This window comes from Papio anubis, chromosome X (assembly GCF_008728515.1).
Source record: "Papio anubis isolate 15944 chromosome X, Panubis1.0, whole genome shotgun sequence".
Lineage (NCBI taxonomy): Eukaryota > Metazoa > Chordata > Mammalia > Primates > Cercopithecidae > Papio > Papio anubis.
In genome coordinates this window covers 38,639,110-38,656,810 of record NC_044996.1, presented here as the reverse complement: position 1 = coordinate 38,656,810, position 17,701 = coordinate 38,639,110, and the positions used below count along the sequence as shown (strand labels likewise).

Here is a 17,701-nt window from a genome sequence, read left to right as displayed (position 1 = left end):
AGCAATGAGGGAGGCTCCGTGGGCGTGGGGACCCTCCCTGGCCAGGTGTGGGATATGATCTCTTGGTGTGCCTGTTTGCTTAAAGTGCAATATTGGGGTGGGAGTTGCGATTTTCCAGGTGTTTGTGTCTCTCAGCGGAACACCTGGCTGAAGGGATTCCCTTCCCCTTGCTTCCCAGGTGTGATGCCTGCGCCCTGCTTCCTTCTCGCTGGTCGGGCTGCAGCAGCTGACCAGCACCGATCGTCGGCACTCCCCAGTGAGATGAACCCGAGTACCTCAGTTGAAAATGCAGAAATCACGGTCTTCTGTGGCCATTTCGCTGGGAGTTGGAGACTGGAGCTGTTCCTATTCAGCCATCTTGCTCCGCCCCCCAAAAGATTCTTTTCATAATGTTACTGCTCATTTACAACGAGTCTAGTCAACCAACAGTTCTCATGAAGATGTTCAAAGAGATCAATGTTGTTTTCATGCATAACATCCATTCTGCAGTGCATGGATCAAGGAGTAATATCAACTTTCAAGTCTTACTATTTAAGTAATAACATAACATATAAAGCTATTGGGGTCATAGATAGTGATTCTTCTGATGGGCCTGGGCAAAGTAAATTGAAAACCTCTGCAAATGATTCATCATTCTAGATGCTATTAAGAACATTTGTGATTTATGGGAGGAGGTCAAAATATCAACATTAACGAGATTTTGGAAGAAATTCATTCTGATTGTCATGGATGATTTTGAAGGGCTCAAGACATCAGTGGAGGAAATAACTGCAGATGTGGTAGAAACAGCAGGAGAACTAAAAGTACAGCTTTTTTTTTTTTTTTTTTTTTGAGACAGGGTTTCATTTTGTCACCCTGGCTGGTGTGCAGTGTCATGATCTTGGCTCACTGCAGCCTTGACCTCCTGGGCTCTAACGATCCTCCTGCCTCAGCCCTCCCCACCAAGTAGAGGGGACTACAAGCATGTGCCACCATGACCAGCTAATTTTTTTGTATTTTTTGTAGGGACGAGGTTTTGTCATTGGCCCAAGCTGGTCTCAAACTCCTGAGCTCAAGGGATCCACCTACCTCGGCCTCCCAAAGTTCTAGGATTACAGGCATGAGCTACCACGCCTGGCCTAGAAGTAGAGCTTAAAGATGTGAGTGAATTACTGCAATCTCATGATAAAACTTTAACAAATAAGGAGTTGCTTTTAATTGATGTGCAAGAAAGGTGGGAATTTTTAAGGTAGAATTTACTCCTGCTGAAGAAGCTGTGAACACTGTTGAAATGAAAACAAATGATTTACAATGTGACATACCCTTATTTGATAAACCAGTGGCAGGGTTTTAGAGGACTGACTCCAATTTTGAGAGAAGTTCTACCGTAAGTAAAATGCTATCTAATAGCATCGCATGCTACAGAGAAATCTGTTGTGAAAGGAAAGTCCATTGATGTGGCAAACTAGAAATCGCCATAGCCACCCAACCTTCAGTAACCACCATTAACATCTACACAAGACCCTCCACCAGCAAAAAGATTATGACTCGCTGAAGGCTCAGATAATTGTGAGCAATTTTTAGCAATAAAGTATTTTTAATCAAGGTATATCATTTTTTAATACAGAATACTATTATGCACTTAGCTGATTACAGAACAATGTAAACATAACTTTTATGCACTGGGAAACCCAAAAATATTCATGTAACGTGCTTTATTGATATATATTCATGTGACTTGCTTTATTGAATAGATATTTGCTTTAATGGCGTTGTCTGGAGTCAAACCCACAATATCTCTTAAGTATGCCTGTATTGTTACACTCATTTGTAAAGTTTTTATAAACAAACTTAATTAAGGTTACATGACTTGACAAAGTCACATAGTTAATAGGTATCCAAGTAAGGACTGGAACCCAAGTGGTTTGATTCTAGAAGCCCAGGCACTGTGCCATAAAATCATCTCTTGATATCTGCAAGGGATTGGTTCCAGGAACTCTGCCCCCGCCTCACCCATGCCAAAATTCACAGATATTCAGGTCCCTTCCCTTATATAAAATGGCATAGTATTTGCATATAACCTACTCACATCCTCCTGTACAGTTTAAATCATCTCCAGATTACTTATAATACTGAATACAATGTAAATGCTATCTAAACAGTTGTCATACTATATTGTTTTTGATTTGTATTATTATTATTATTATTTTTGCCTTTTTTCCCACATATTTTCAATCTTGGTTGGCTGAATGCATGAATGTGGAACCTGCAGATACAGAGGGCCAACTATACTCCCATTTCTAATTAATAGGAATTTGCCAGAGATAACAGGGCTAATGGACATTCTCAGAAGAAGAAAAGCAAAAAGAACTAAGAAAGCATAGCCTGTGTAGAAAACAAAGAGCAGTTCAATGAAGCTAGTGAGGAAGTGAATTTTGGCAGGTAATGAAATATAGAGAAGGAAACAAGGAATGGTCCACAAAGATTTTAACAAGTCCAAACTTTATCTTATTGGTAATGGGAAGCCAATAAGAAATTTTTTGGATGATTTACAGTTTTACAGTTTTATTTAAAAGAGCATTTACAGATTTACGGTTTTATTTAAGGGCATTTTCTCACATTGTCTGATAATTATTTTTTATTGATACGTAATTGTACATATTTATCAGGTACTTGTGATATTGTGATACATGCATACAATGTGTAATCATCAAATTAGGGTAATCACTTCAAAGATATTTATCATTTCTTTGTGCTGGGAATATTATCAATCTTTTCTTCTAGCTATTTTAAAATATATAATAAGTTATTATTAACTACAGTCAAGCTATGGTGCTACTGAACACTAGAATAAAGAAATTTAAAGTCAGAGAATTATCCAAGAGCTGAGAAAGGAGGACCATTAATCAGTTATCACAACTGCCTAGGCAAGAAAGTATGAGGGTTCCAAAAAGGGCAAGGGCAATAGAGACAGACATGAATTGCAGAAAGGATGCATATATTAGGGCTGATAACCAACTAGGTGATGGAAATGAGAAAGAAAAAGAATCAAGAAAGACTGAGGAATAGAGCTTAGACAACTGGGTAGATACCATTAGGGGATGGGGTAGATACTTAACCTGAAATATATGTAGGGCATGCAAACAATCAGAAACACAGATTCAGGGAACAGAAAAAATGTTATAGGATGTAAATTTAGACACGGCAGAATATAAGAAACATCTAGAGTCATTAACACTCCAGAGAGCGCTTTTTAGAGTAATAAAATGAGGATCAGACCCTAAGAGCAAGCAGAAGAAAACTTACGCAAGGACATCAAAATGATAACAGGGAAGAAAAATGAGATAGAAACCAAGACAGGAGTATCAAGAAGGAAGATGTGGTCATCATTGTCAAATGCTACACTGGATTTTGCCATTAGTAGGTGCATGTTAAAATCTAGTGAGGGGCTATTTCAGTGGAGAAATGGAAGCGAAAGCCAGATTGCAGTGGGTTAAGGAATGATCAGAAACTGGAGAACTAGAAAGTTTGGCCCTGGCCATGGTCAGCAGTTCAAGACCAGCCAAGCCAACAAAGTGAAACCTTGTCTCTACTAAAAATACAAAAATCAGCCGGGTGTGGCGGAGGGCGCCCATAATCCCAGCTACTCGGGAGGCTGAGGCAGGAGAATCGCTTGAACCTAGCAGGCGGAGGTTGCAGTGAGCTGAGATCGCGCCACTGCACTCCAGCCTGGGCAACAGAGCGAGGCTCCGACTCAAAAGAAAAAAAAAAAAAAGAAAGTTTAGCCCTAAAAAAGAGCACAGAGATAAGGCAACAGCTAAAAGGGCAGTCAGGGATAATGGTAGTGTCAGGGCTCAGAAAATACTACCCCAAGATACGGCACCTTCAAGGTCACTCTCTGACCTTCTCCAGGCCCTCCTTTCTTCAATCCCCCTTCCTCTCCCTAAGGCAGGTAATAGAAACTAGAATTCCCCATCTCACAAAGCAAGCCATACAATCTAGAAAGGTCCCTCTCAAATCTCCTCCCTTCTCCCTTTAAGATGCATGAGACAGGTTTCCTGCAGCACACTGAAGGAGAAGGAATGTCATAGAGAGACACAGGAAAGATTCTCAACAAACAGGCCCAGTTTGTTACCATTAGATCATACCCTTTTTTGTTCAATCATGTGTCTCCACAACTATTCATTTCTTTCATCAAACTTAGCATGAACATACAGTTTTCCCTGAGTCTTTGGGTCTTCGTTTCCCTGGGTCTTTGGGTCTTCATTTTTGTGTCACATAAAAGCTTGATTAAATTTTTATGCTTTTCTCTTGTTAATCCATCTTTTGTTATGGGGTGTCAGCTATGATTCTTGCAATGGGTAGGGAAAAGATATTACTTTTTCTTCTCTATAATAGAGGTTTGAGCACATTTATAAGGTGAAAGGTAAAGAGGCAGGAAAGACATAGAAGAATAAGAGGATAATTGAAATGCAAAGAAATACAAGATGATATACTTAAGAATTTAGAAAATGGGAAATGTATTACTGTTACTCAACTACAATTCTAATTTAAAATACTCATTATACAAGAAAACTTAGAAAGATGCTAAGTTTGCAGTACTGCACATATTTAAATGTCTTGAAAACCCAAACCTAATATATATAGAGATTTGAAAATACTCTCTAATTCCAAGTTTTTACTAATTCAACTCAGCTATCCCCAACTAGTATTGGTATGAATTCTGAATTACCAAAGTTTTATTACATCTAAATTCAAATGTTACAATAAAGGCCTAGTATAAAAACCAGAAAAATAGAAAGATCAGTCCATCTCAGAAGCTTTTATATACATATATATACACACATATTTTTTGAGGCTAGTCAAGTGAAGCAGCGGGAGTGTAAAATAAACAAGGAAATGTGTAATTGTGAGCAATTTGTTGTAAACACCACTGAATTCGGACTAGCCTCAGAAGCTTACATTAATTTCAAAGGAGAGACAATAACTTGTACACAAACTCTGACTCAGAAAAAATCAGTTTATTTTACAATCCCAGTGGCTTTTTTATTCCCGTATAAAACTAACAATGATCATAGAAAATGTGTCAAAATATTTTCCAGGGGGTTAGCCTTTAAATAAAAATAGTGTACTGTATTTATGAAATCAATATGTATTTTATGAGTTATAATGTTTTATCACAATAGTAATGAGATACATTTGAAGACATATATGCCACTTAAATAAATCAAATAATATTTAAAACTAACTGGCTAGAGATACTCTAATACTTTTTAACTGTTTTGTCTAGAAATCAATTATTAAATGCATTTAGAAATTCACTTGTGGCCAGGCGCAGTGGCTCACACCTGTAATCTCAACACTTTGGGAGGCCAGGGCAGGCAGATCACGAGGTCAGGAGTTTGAGACCAGCCTAGACAATATGGTGAAACACCATCTCTACTAAAAATACAAAAATTAGCCAGCTACCCACAGCAGCCAGCAGTGCAGGGAGAGAAAGCCTGTACACTTGGGGGAGGGAGAGCACAGGGACTGGGGGACTTTACATTGAACTTAGTGCTGCCCTGCCACAGAGGGGAACAAAGCTGTGCTGCGCTCAACCAGCACCCAGGCATGGAGGGAGCATTTGGATCAGCCCTAGTCAGATGGGAATCGCTCATGCCAGCAACTGGAACTTAAGTTTCTCAGTAACCTCACCAATCACAGGCTAAAGTACTCTGGGGTTCTAGGTAAACTTGAAAGGCAGCCTAGGATTGCAATTTCTAGGCAACTCCTAGTGCTGTGCTAGGCTTAGAGCCAGTGTACTAGGGTGGCATGTGACTTAAGGAGACACCAGCAGGGGAATCTAAGGGAGTGCTTGCACCACTTTTCTCCCAACCCCAGGCAGTGCACCTCGCATCAATGAGAAAGAGACCCCTTCCTTTCACCTGAGGACAGGACAGGGAAGACTGAGGAGGACTGTGTCTTACCTCTTGGATACCAGCTCAGCCACAATAGGATGGGGCACTGGCTAGAACTGTGAGACCCCCATTCCAGGCCCTAGCTCCTAGATGACATTTCTAGACACACTCTGGGCCAAAAGGGAACCCACTGCCTTGAAGGGAAGGACCCAGTCCTGCCAGGAGTCATCACCAGCTGACGAAAGAGCCCTTGGGCCTTGAATAACCAGCAGCAATGCCCAAGTAGTATGCTGTGGGCCTTGGGAGAGACTCTGAGATGTGCTGGCTTCAAGTAAGACTTAGCACAAAACTAGCTGTAGTGGCTACATGGAGAGACTTCTGTTTGAGAAAAGTAGAGGGAAAAATAAAGGGAAATTTGGCACCTTAGGAACCCACTCATTCACAGTGAGGTAAGCAACAAGCAGTCTCTTGGAGTTCAGGAATCTAGGCCTCCACTCTTGGGCAGCATTTCTGGACCTGCCCTAAGCCAGAATTCAGGGTGAGTCCCAGGACTGGCAGCATTCACCACAAGCTGATTGAAGAGCCCTTTGGCTTTAATAGAACATGAACAGTGGCCTAGCAGAAACCCCCATGGGCCAGTGGTGGTGGTGGCCACAGAAGGTGGTTCCTCTATCTGTGGAAAGGGGAAAGAAGAGTGGGAAGGACTTTGTATTGTGGTTTGAGTGCCATCTTAGCTGCAGTAGAATAAAACATCAATAATAATGTTAAATGTCAGTGAACTAAACTATTAAAATAAAAAGATATAGAATGGCTGACTAGATGAAAAAATAAGACACAATGACCTGCTACCTACAAGAAACACACTTGAGGCCAGGTGTGGTAGCTCATGCCTGTAATTCCAGTGCTTTGGGAGGTCGAGGGGGGTGGATCACTTGAGGTCTCAGTTAATTTAGAAAGCTTATTTTGCCAAGGTTGAGGATGGTGCCTGTGACACAGCCTCAGGCAGTCTTGATGACATGTGGCCAAGGTGGTCAGAGCACAGCTTGGTTTTAGACATTTGAGGAAGACACAAGACATCAATCAACATATGTAAGACAAACATTATTTCAGTCCGGAAAGGCGGGAAAACTGGAAGCGGGGAGGGGGCTTCCAGGTCATGGGTAGATAAGATACAAATGGCTGCATTCTCTTAAGTTTCTGATTGGCCTCTCCATAGGAGGCAATCAGATAGGCATTTATCTCAGTGAGCACAGTGGTGACTTTGAATAGAATTGGAGGCAGGTTTCCCCTAAGCAGTTCCCAGCTTGACCTTTCCCTTTAGCTTAGTGATGTTGGAGTGAGGCCGAGGGGGTGGATCACTTGAAGTCAGGAGTTTCAAGACCAGCCTGGCCAACATGGTGAAACTCCATCTCTACTAAAAATACAAAAAATAAAAAAACTAGCTGGGCATGTGCTACTCAGGAGGCTGAGGCAGGAAAACTGCTTGAACCCAAGAGGCAGAGTGTTACGGAAAGTCAGGGACCCTGAACGGAGGGACCAGCTGAAGCCATGGCAGAAGAACATAAATTGTGAAGATTTCATGGACATTTATTAGTTCCCCAATACTTTTATAATTTCTTACGCCTGTCTTTACTGCAATCTCTGAACATAAATTGTGAAGATTTCATGGACACTTATCATTTCCCCAATCAATACCCTTGTGATTTCCTATGCCTGTCTTTACTTTAATGTCTTAATCCTGTCATCTTCGTAAACTGAGGAGGATGTACATCACCTCAGGACCCTGTGATGAATGTGTTAACTGCACAAATTGTTTGTAGAGCATGTGTATTTGAACAACATGAAATCTGGGCATCTTAAGAACAAGATAACAGTGATTTTCAGGGAACAAGGGAGATAATTTTAAAGTCTGACTGTCTGTGGGCCGGGTGGAACAGAGCCATATTTCTCTTATTACCAAAAATGGGTAAGATAAATATCGCTGAATTCTTTCCCCAGTAAGGAATATTAATAACTAATAGCCCTGGGAAAAGAATGCATTCCCAGGGTGAGGCCTCTAAAATGGCCGCCCTGGGAGTGTCTGCATTTATGCAGATGTAAATAGGGATGAAACATGCCCTAATCTCCTGCAGCGCCCCCAGGCTTGCTAGGATTAGGAAATTCCAGCCTGGCAAATTACAGTCAGACCGGTTCTCTGCTCTTGAACCTTGTTTATCAATGACAATGTGTGCACAGCTGGACACGGAAGTTCGTTAGTGATTGTAGTTTCGCCCTGACCTTGTGATCTTGCCCTGACCTGCCTTGTGATCTTTTGTTGCCCTTAAAGCATGTGATCTCTGTGACGCATACCGTATTCATGCACTCCCTCCCCTTTGAAAATTGCTAATAAAAACTTGCTGGTTTTACGGCTCAGGGAGCATCACGGAACCTGCCGACATGTGATGTCTCCCCCAGACACCCAGCTTTAAAATTTATCTCTTTTGTACTCTTTCCCTTTATTTCTCAGACCAGCTGCCACTTAGGAAAATAGAAAAGAACACATGTTAAATATCAGGGGTGGGGTTTCCCCAATAGCAGAGGCTGCAGTGAGCTGAGATCATGCCATTGCACTCCAGCCTGGGTGACAGAAGAATACTCCACCTAAAAAAAAAAAAAAAAAGAAAAGAAAAGAAAAGAAAAGAAAAGAAAAAAGAAAAAAAAGAATGGAGAAAGATATTCCATGCCAATGGAAACCAAAAAAGAGCAGGTGTAGCTATACTTATAAAAGACAAAATAGATTTCAAGAATAAAATTAACAAGAGACAAAGAAGGTCATTATCTAATGAAAAAGGGGTAAACTTAGAGGATATAGTGATTGTAAATATATATGCACCCAATACTGGAGCACTCAGATATATAAAGCAAATATTATTGTAGCTCAAGAGAGACATAGATCTCAATACAATAATAGCTAGAGACCTCAACACCCCACTTTCAGCATTGGACAGATGTCCCAGACAGAAAATCATCAAAGAACAATTGGACTTAATCTGCACTATAGACCAAATGGACCTAACAGATATTTACTGAACATTTCATCCAGTGGCTACAGAATATATGTTCTTCTCCTCAGCACATGGGTCATTCTCAAGGATAGACCATACGTTGTCACAAAATAAGTCTTAAAACATTCAAACAACAAAGAAGTTGCTGAGATAACATCAAGCAACTTCTCTGACCACAATGAAATAAAACTAGAAATCAATAACAAGAAGAATTTTGAAAACTATACAAACAAATGGAAATTAAACAATATGCTCCTGAATGACCAGTGGGTCAATGAAGAAATTAATAAAGAAATTGAAAAATTTATTGAAACAAATGATAATACAAATACAACAGAGCAAAACCAATGGGATACAGCAAAACCAATATTAAGAGGAAAACTTCCAGCTATAAAGTGCTACATCAAAAAAGAAGAAAAATCTCAAACAAATAACAATTATTCATCTTAAAGAACCAGAAAAGGAAGAGCAGACCAAACCCAAAATTAGTAGAAGAAAAGAAACAGCCCAGGTGTCATGGCTCACATGAGCAATCCCAACACTTTGGGAGAGTGAGGTGGGCAGATTGCTTGAGCCAAGGAGCTCAAGACCAGCCTGGGTAACATGGCAAAACCCCATCTTTACAAAAAGTACAAAAATTAGCTGGGTGTGGTGGTGCCTGTAGTCCCAGCTACTTGGGAGGCTAAAAGGTGAAAGAATGACTTGACCCTGGGAGGTCAAGGCTGCAGTGAGCCATGACACCACTGCACCTCAGCCTGGGAGAAAGGGTGAGACTCTGGTATAAACAAACAAGCAAACAAAAACAAAAGAAATAATAAAGATCAGAGCAGAAATAAATAAATTTGAAATGAAGAAAACAAAATACGAAAGATCAATGAAACAAAAATATGGTTTATTGAGAACATAAACAAAATTGACAAACCTTTAGTCAGATTAAGAAAAAAGGAGGAGAAGACCCAAATAAAATCAGAGTTGAAAAAGGAGACATTACAACTGACACCACAGAAATTCGAAGGGTCACTACTGGCTACTATGAACAGCTATGTGCCAATAAATTGGAAAATCTAGAGGAGATGGACAAATTCTTAGACACATAAAATCTACCAAAATTAGATCATGAAGAAATCCAAAATGTGAACAGGTCAATAACAAGCAATGAGATTAAATCTGTAATAAATAGTCTCCCAGTAAAGAAACGCCTGGGACCTGATGGCTTCACTGCTGAATTCCACCAAAAACTTAAAACCTAATACCAATCCTACTCAAAGTATTCAAAAAATTGAAGAGGAGGGAATACTGGCAAACTGATTCTACAAGGCCACTATTAGCCTAATACTAAAACCAGACAAAGATACATGCAAAATAGAAAACTACAGGCCAAAATCTCTGAAAAATATGGATGCAAAAATCTTCAACAAAATACTAGCAAACCGAATTCAACAATATATTAAAAAGGTCATTCATCATGACCAAGTGGGATTTATTCCAGGGATGCAAGCACGGTTCAACATACGCAAATCAATTGTTGTGATATATCATATCAACAGAATAAAGGACAAAAATCATATGACCATTCCAATCGATGCTAGACAAGAATCTGCTAAAATCCAACATTCCTTCATGATAAAACCCCTTTGATATGATTTGCTTGTGTCCCCACCCAAATATCATCTTGAATCGTAACTCACCCAATTCACAAGTGTCATGGGAGATACCAGTGGGAGGTAATTGAATCATGGGGGTGGGTTTTTCCAGTGTTGTTCTCATGATAGTGAATAAGTCTCTCGAGACCTGATGACTTTAAAAAGGGGAGTTTCCCTGCACAAGCTCTCTTCTTTTGTCTGCCACCACGTAAGACGTGCCTTTCACTTTCCACCATGATTGTGAGGCCTCCTCAGCCATGTGGAACTGTCAGTCCAATAAACCTCTTTCTTTTGTAAATTGACCAGTCTTGGGTATGTCTTTATCAGCAGCATAAAAATAGACTAATACACTCTCAAAAAATTGGGGTATAGAGGAAATATATCTCAACATAATAAAAGCCAAAACTCATAGCCTTTCCCCTAAGATCTAAAAGATGACAGGGATGTGCATTGTCACCACTGTTATTCAACACAATACTGGAAGTCCCACCTAGAGCAATCAGACAAGAGAAAGAAATAAAGGGCATCCAAATTGGAAAAGAATAAGTTAAATTATCCTTGTCTGTAGATGATATAATCTTGTATTTGGAAAAACCTAAACTCCACCAAAAAAAAAAAAAAAAATAGAACTGATAAATTCTGTAAAGTTGTAGGATACAAAATCAACATACAAAAGTCAGTAGCATTTCTATATGCCAACAATGAACAATCTAAAAAAGAAATTTAAAAAATAATCCCATTTACAATACTCACAAACAAAATTAAATACCTAGGAATTAACCAAAGAAGTAAAAGATCTCTACAACGAAAACTATAAAACACTGCTGGAAGAAATTGAAGAGGACACACAAATATGGAAAGATATTCCACATTCATGGATTGGAAGAAACAATATTGTTAAAATGTCCATACTACTCGGAGCAATCTATAGATTCAATGCAATCCCTATCAAAATACCAATGACATTCATCACAGAAATAGAAAAATCAAGTCTAAAATTTAGAAGACACCACAAAAGACCAAGAATGGCCAAAGCTATTCTGGGAATAAGAGACAAAACTAGAGGAATCACATTACATGACTTCGAATTATACTACAGACCTATGGTAACCAAAACATCATGGCACTGGCATAAAAACAGATACACAGACCAATGGAACAGAACAGAGAACCCAGAAACAACTCCACACACCTACAGTGAACTCATTTTCGACAAAGGTGCCAAGAACATACATGGGGGAAAAGACAGTCTCTTCAGTAAATGATGCTGGGAAAACTGGATATCCATATGTTGAAGAATGAAACTAGGCCCTTATCTCTTGCTATATACAAAAATCAAATCAAAATGGATTAAGGACTTAAATTTAAGACTTCAATCTATAAAACTACTGTAAGAAAACATTGGGGAAAATCTCCAGGATGCAGGTCTGGGCAAAAATTTCCTGAGCTACCCCATAAGTGCAGGCAACCAAAGCAAACATGGAGAAATGGGATCATATCAAGTTAAAAAGCTTCTGCACGGCAAAGGAAACAAGAAAGTGAAGAGACAACCCACAGAATAGGAGGGAATATCTGCAAACTACCCATATGACAAGGAATTAATAACCAGAATTTAAGGAGGTCAAGTGACTCTTTAGGAAAATATCTAATAATTAGATTAAAACATGGGCAAAAGATGTGAATAGACATTTCTGAAAAGAAGACATACAGATGGCAAACTGGCATACGAAAAGGTGCTCAACATCACTGATCATGAGAGAAATGCAAATCAAAACTACAATGATATATCATCTTACCCTAGTTAAAGTGACTTATATCCAAAAGACAGGCAATAACATGCTGGTGAGAATGTGGAGAAAAGGGAACCCTCGTACACTGTTGGTGGGAACGTAAACTAGTACGATCAATATGGAGAACAGTTTGGAGGCTCCTCAGAAAACTAAAAATACAACTACCAAACAATCCAGCAATCCTACTGCTGGGTATATACCCCAAAGAAAGGAAATCAGTATATCAAAGAGATATCTGCACTTCCATATTTATTGCAAAACTATTTACAATAGCCAAGATTTGGAAGCAACTTAAGTGTCCATCAATAGAAGAACGGATAAAGAAAATGTGGTACACATACACAAAGGAGTACTAAGAGTCTGTCATTTGCAACACGGATTGAAATGTAGGTCATTATGGTAAGTGAAATAAGCCAGGCACAGAAAGACAAACACCACATGTTCTCACTTATTCGTAGGATGTAAAAATCAAAACAATTGAACTCATAAAGATAGAGAGCAGAAGGATGGTTACCACAGGCTAGGGAAGGGTAGTGGGGGAGTAGAGGGTAGCTGAAGATGGATAATGGGCACAAAACATAGAATAAATAAGACCTAGTATTTGATAGCGCAATGGAGTGACAATAGTCAATAATAATTTAATCGTACATCTCAAAATAACTAAAAGAGTATAATTTGATCATAACACAAATGATAAATATTTGAAGGAATAGATACCCCATTCTCCATGACGTGATTATTACACATTGTATGCCTTTCAAAATATCTCATGTATCCCACAAATATATATACCTAATATGAACCCACAAAAATTTAAAATTTAAAAAGTTGTTTAATAAAATACTTCCTGGCATAATGAATTTCACTGAAATACAGTGATTTTATTTTGGCTATAAGAACACTAAATTTTATATACTAGAAAAATAATCTATACAACAGTGGCCTGGGAATCTAAAAGAGTCAATGTAACTTTCCTACCATGATTTACTTACTAACTTAACCTGACCCAATTCATCTTCTTGCTCACATAATCTAGCCAATATGTTGAAACAGTTTTACCTAGTTTCAGGGACTTACCTGAAAAAAATACTATCCAAAATTAGCCTTCAAAACTAAGAAGAAAGGGGAGTTGGATTTCTTACATACACACACGCGCACATACACACACACACATACTTTCAATAAATACACTGAATAACCATGACAAATAATTTACCATGGGACAGAAACAAAGAAACCCTGTGCCCCAGTCATTTATATGCATTAAGATAAAGTTGCACAAAAGTTCTGTACATTTCATAACACAGCAAACCTAAAAGAGCCACCCTTGAACAAGCTCAGTGATAACCTGATATAAACCTTGAGTGTAGTGTATTTTACTGTTTAATGAACTATAAATCCTGATTAGCTTTTAATAATACAACCTACCAATAGCCCTTTCAATTATCGGGAGATAGGTGATTAAGAGAAATTTCATTTTTGGAAGAAAGTCACCTCATAGAAGCTGCTGATGTTTTAGTCATGAAAATACTGACAATTCTGAATAACAGTGTTGATTTAATTTAGGAAACTGTATGTCAATTTATATTTTCTTGACATCTTAGGAAAAAACTAGTGACATACTCATTTTACTATGTCCTAATACTGACATCTTCTGACAGTTTAGGAGAATTACACATCTCCTTAAAACATTTCCCAGTGACTGAAGCTTATCTTTTCCATCTACTTCATTAAGGAAAAAATTAACATTTCTTGAATGATGATTATGTAATGTGCACTTCAAATATTATATCATTTGATCTCGTTTAATAACTTTATAACATAATTAATATTATAGATGTTTATTTTATAAAAAATAAAATACCAATTAATGATACTATTAAACCAAAGAATTATGTTTTTAAAACGCTCACTGTGGCCTCTATTAAGACATCTTGAGAAGTCCACTTAAGTTACTGTAAAATATTTTTTTAATCACTAAAAGTAGGCCAAAAATGGCAGTAATCTCAGCACTCTGGTGGGCCTAGGTGGGAGGATCTCTTGAAGCCAGGAATTTGAGACCAGCCTGGGCAACATAATAAGACCTCATCTCTACAAGAAATTTTAAAGTTTGCAGGGCACTGGGGGACATGCCTGTAGTTCTAGCTATTGGGGAGGCTGAAGCAAGAGGATCACGTGAGCCCAGAGGATGGCCTGAGCCCAGGCATTTGAGGCTGTTGTATGCTATGATCATGCCATTGTACTGCAGTCTGGGCAACAGAGAGAGACTCTGTCTCTAAAAGAAAAACAAAAAAATTAAAAACCAGTAAGGTTTGTTTGAAAGTGTTTGCTCATTTGATATTGGGCTATACACAGTAGATAAAAAGGCAGCCTAGCATAGGCTTTGGGTTCAAATCTCAACTCTGCCACTTATTACTAAGTGACCTGAAGAATACTACTTTGCATCTCTGTGCCTTAATTTCATCATCTGTAAAACAGAAATAATCATAACTGTACTTAACTCATAGGGTTGTTACGAAGATTAGAGTTGATCTTTGTGAAGTCTTACGACAGTGCCTGGCACTTAGTGCTATGTAAGTTTTTTGACAAATACTCAGAATTGGTATTGTTATTATGATAAAGGAGAACTGGTTTTGTTATACTATGATATTGGTAGTATACTAAGAATTTGTACTGGTATACTACAATAAAGGAGATCAAATAAATATCAAATTTCTTTTATTATTTTGAAATACTACTAAAATTTCCCCCATATCATCAGTCACTCACTAAGTTTTATCTACAAGCAAATTTTATTCAGTGCCTTTGTTCAAGGTCCAATGAACTAAAAAGGGAAACTTTAATGATGGAATATAAACACAATTACAGATGTATAAAGGGTTGGGATAAATAAACTTTCACTATTATTGACCAGGGTTCTACTTAGAATGTCCTTCCCTTTTTCCTCATGTCTTTTGTTTCTAAGTTATCTCTCACATTGATCAGGAAATGTAAGACTCATAAAAGGACTCAGTATTTATTTGCTGAAGGCTTAAATTGATCACAGATCCACTAAGACATATAACAGTTTTGTTTTAGTCATATGATACTATTTCCAAATGTATGTTACACACCCATACATAGAAACAAACAAATGTGCATGTAGATCTATTTCTACCAGAGAAAAACAGAGAATATAGTCTGATTTATTAGTGATATAAACTTGAACTTACCTACAATGTAGACTAGTACTATGTTTTTAGATAAAATTACTATTATCATCTAATAATAATTAGGCTTTGAGAAATATAAAACATGTACAAAAACAACAAAATTTGCTATCCATGGAGCAGAAGCTTGTTTGTACTATTCATTTGAGTCAAATTCCAGAAATGAGTTCTGGCTAGTATTGAAAATTATTCCGAATTCTAATGATTGGCTTCTACAAATACAGCAGACCCCAACCACAAATAGACAATAATACAATATTTACAAAGGTATACACAGTAAAATTTCACTAAAACCCTGCTAACTAGAAATTTGGGATAATTTGGATGATCTGAGCTTTTCTTTTAGCTAAGATAAAAGACCCTCTAGCAATCTACTAAGGTAACAAGAAGAAAAAAATGGAAAAACCTGCTCTCAAGCATTTTTAGAACGACATAAACAGCACTTATTTACATAGGAACAGTTAAATGCTAATTGTAAATATGTGTCAAATATTTACTGAAACAAATCCAATGAAAGACTTTTCCTGGACAATTTTTTAAAAACATACTACATATTGCTACAACTAGCAGTGTAGCAAACATTCGTCTATCTTGTAAAGTATTTGGTAAATCATAATTTATATTTATCTACTCAATTATTCTCAATTACTGAAATCTTATGAATATAATTAGATCGTATTACCCCATATATGTGAGAAATCAAAATAACACATTTACTACATTAAACTATAGAGTTACAGTCTACCTTATTAACTCAAAACAAAACTGACAAAATAAAAACTAATAATTACAAAGTAAATTTCAAAACTTAATATAGAGTACCTTAAAATATTCTTTTCTAATCTGTTTGCTCCTCCTCCTTTCTTCACTCTGCCAGATTATAGGGTGAGATTCTGGCCACGGTTGTTCATCTATTTGATCCTTCTGATTTTCTAAGGGCTGTAATGAGACAATTTCTTTTAACTAAATAAAAAAGAACAAAATTATAGATATAATAGTAACTTAATTTCTTCTTACCTGCCATGTGAGGGGTGATAATGGTGAATTAACTTCATCTGCTGAGACACTAAAAAATTAAAGATGCCTTAATATGTTAAAATATTTAGAATAAATCGTTAAATATATATTATGAACCTTATTATGTTATCTTCTAAAAAAAATTGTAAAGAATTTACCCATGTCTACACTTTGGCCTAACAACATAAAACTTAAAGTTGACAGAAACTTATTTAAGTTTCTAATACCTGTTGCTCTACAGGAAACATCAAAATGGGTTTATTCTATGTAGGCCCTATGCATAGGTCTACTCTAAGGAATTCTCAGAAGCTAAAATAAGTGAAATATCTAAAGATATACTGTCAAAGGACAGACAAGATATTTATTATATCAAAATAACTAACAAAAACTAAAAAAAAAATACTAATAATTTCTTTGGTCTAAAAAAGAGCTCAAGCGAGTAGTTATTTTTACCTACTGAATTACTGATTATGGACTCAACCTGTTCATTCTAACAAAACAGAGGCTACGAAGGAAATTATTTTCATCTAATTTTTTGTTGTTGAGATAAGGTAGACTATGCATGCTGTTATTAGATGGCAATTTTGAACAAAGAGTTCCTTTGGAAAAAATATATAAACAAAATGTCCACTGAAGCTGCTATACCTTAACACTATTCTGGAACTTCTGTATAGTGCAATAATGAAAAAAAAAAAAACCCACAAAAATTGGATATAAAGAATCCAATTTTTTAAAATTTATAGAACACATGATTATCCAAGAGAAAAAGACAAAAAATCTATTATTACAAGAGGTAAGGTTACCAGTTAAAGAAAAACATACAAAAGTTAATAGCTTTCCTACATATCAATTATAATGAGTTAAAAGATATATTAGAAAAAACACTATTCATAAAAGGAAAGAAAAGCATAAAATACCTAGGAAGAAATTTGTACAAGTACCTATATGAAAAAACTACAAATGTCTAGTAAGAGACTTGAATAACCAAAAGGTTCTTGGATAGATAAGTATTACAGGTATAACTTATCTTTCAACTTAATTAATAACTGAAATGAACTGTAATAATAATTTTTTTTAACTCGAGAAATATATTTTCATTTGCTTTAAAAATTTGACAAA

General features: G+C 37.0%; 1 protein-coding gene across 3 annotated transcripts in view; it reads right to left on the bottom strand.

Annotated features, from left to right (window-relative positions):
• LRCH2 (leucine rich repeats and calponin homology domain containing 2) overlaps positions 1 to 17,701 on the bottom strand; it is a 128,160-nt gene that overhangs the window by 24,163 nt on the left and 86,296 nt on the right. For all 3 annotated transcript variants that reach the window (XM_017954220.2, XM_009198164.3, XM_017954221.2), the window contains exons 13-14: positions 16,583 to 16,631; positions 16,388 to 16,504 (exon numbers count right to left, since the gene is read on the bottom strand). In XM_017954220.2, coding sequence (XP_017809709.1) covers positions 16,388 to 16,504; positions 16,583 to 16,631 — 166 coding nt within the window. The remainder of the gene's footprint in view (positions 1 to 16,387; positions 16,505 to 16,582; positions 16,632 to 17,701) is intronic.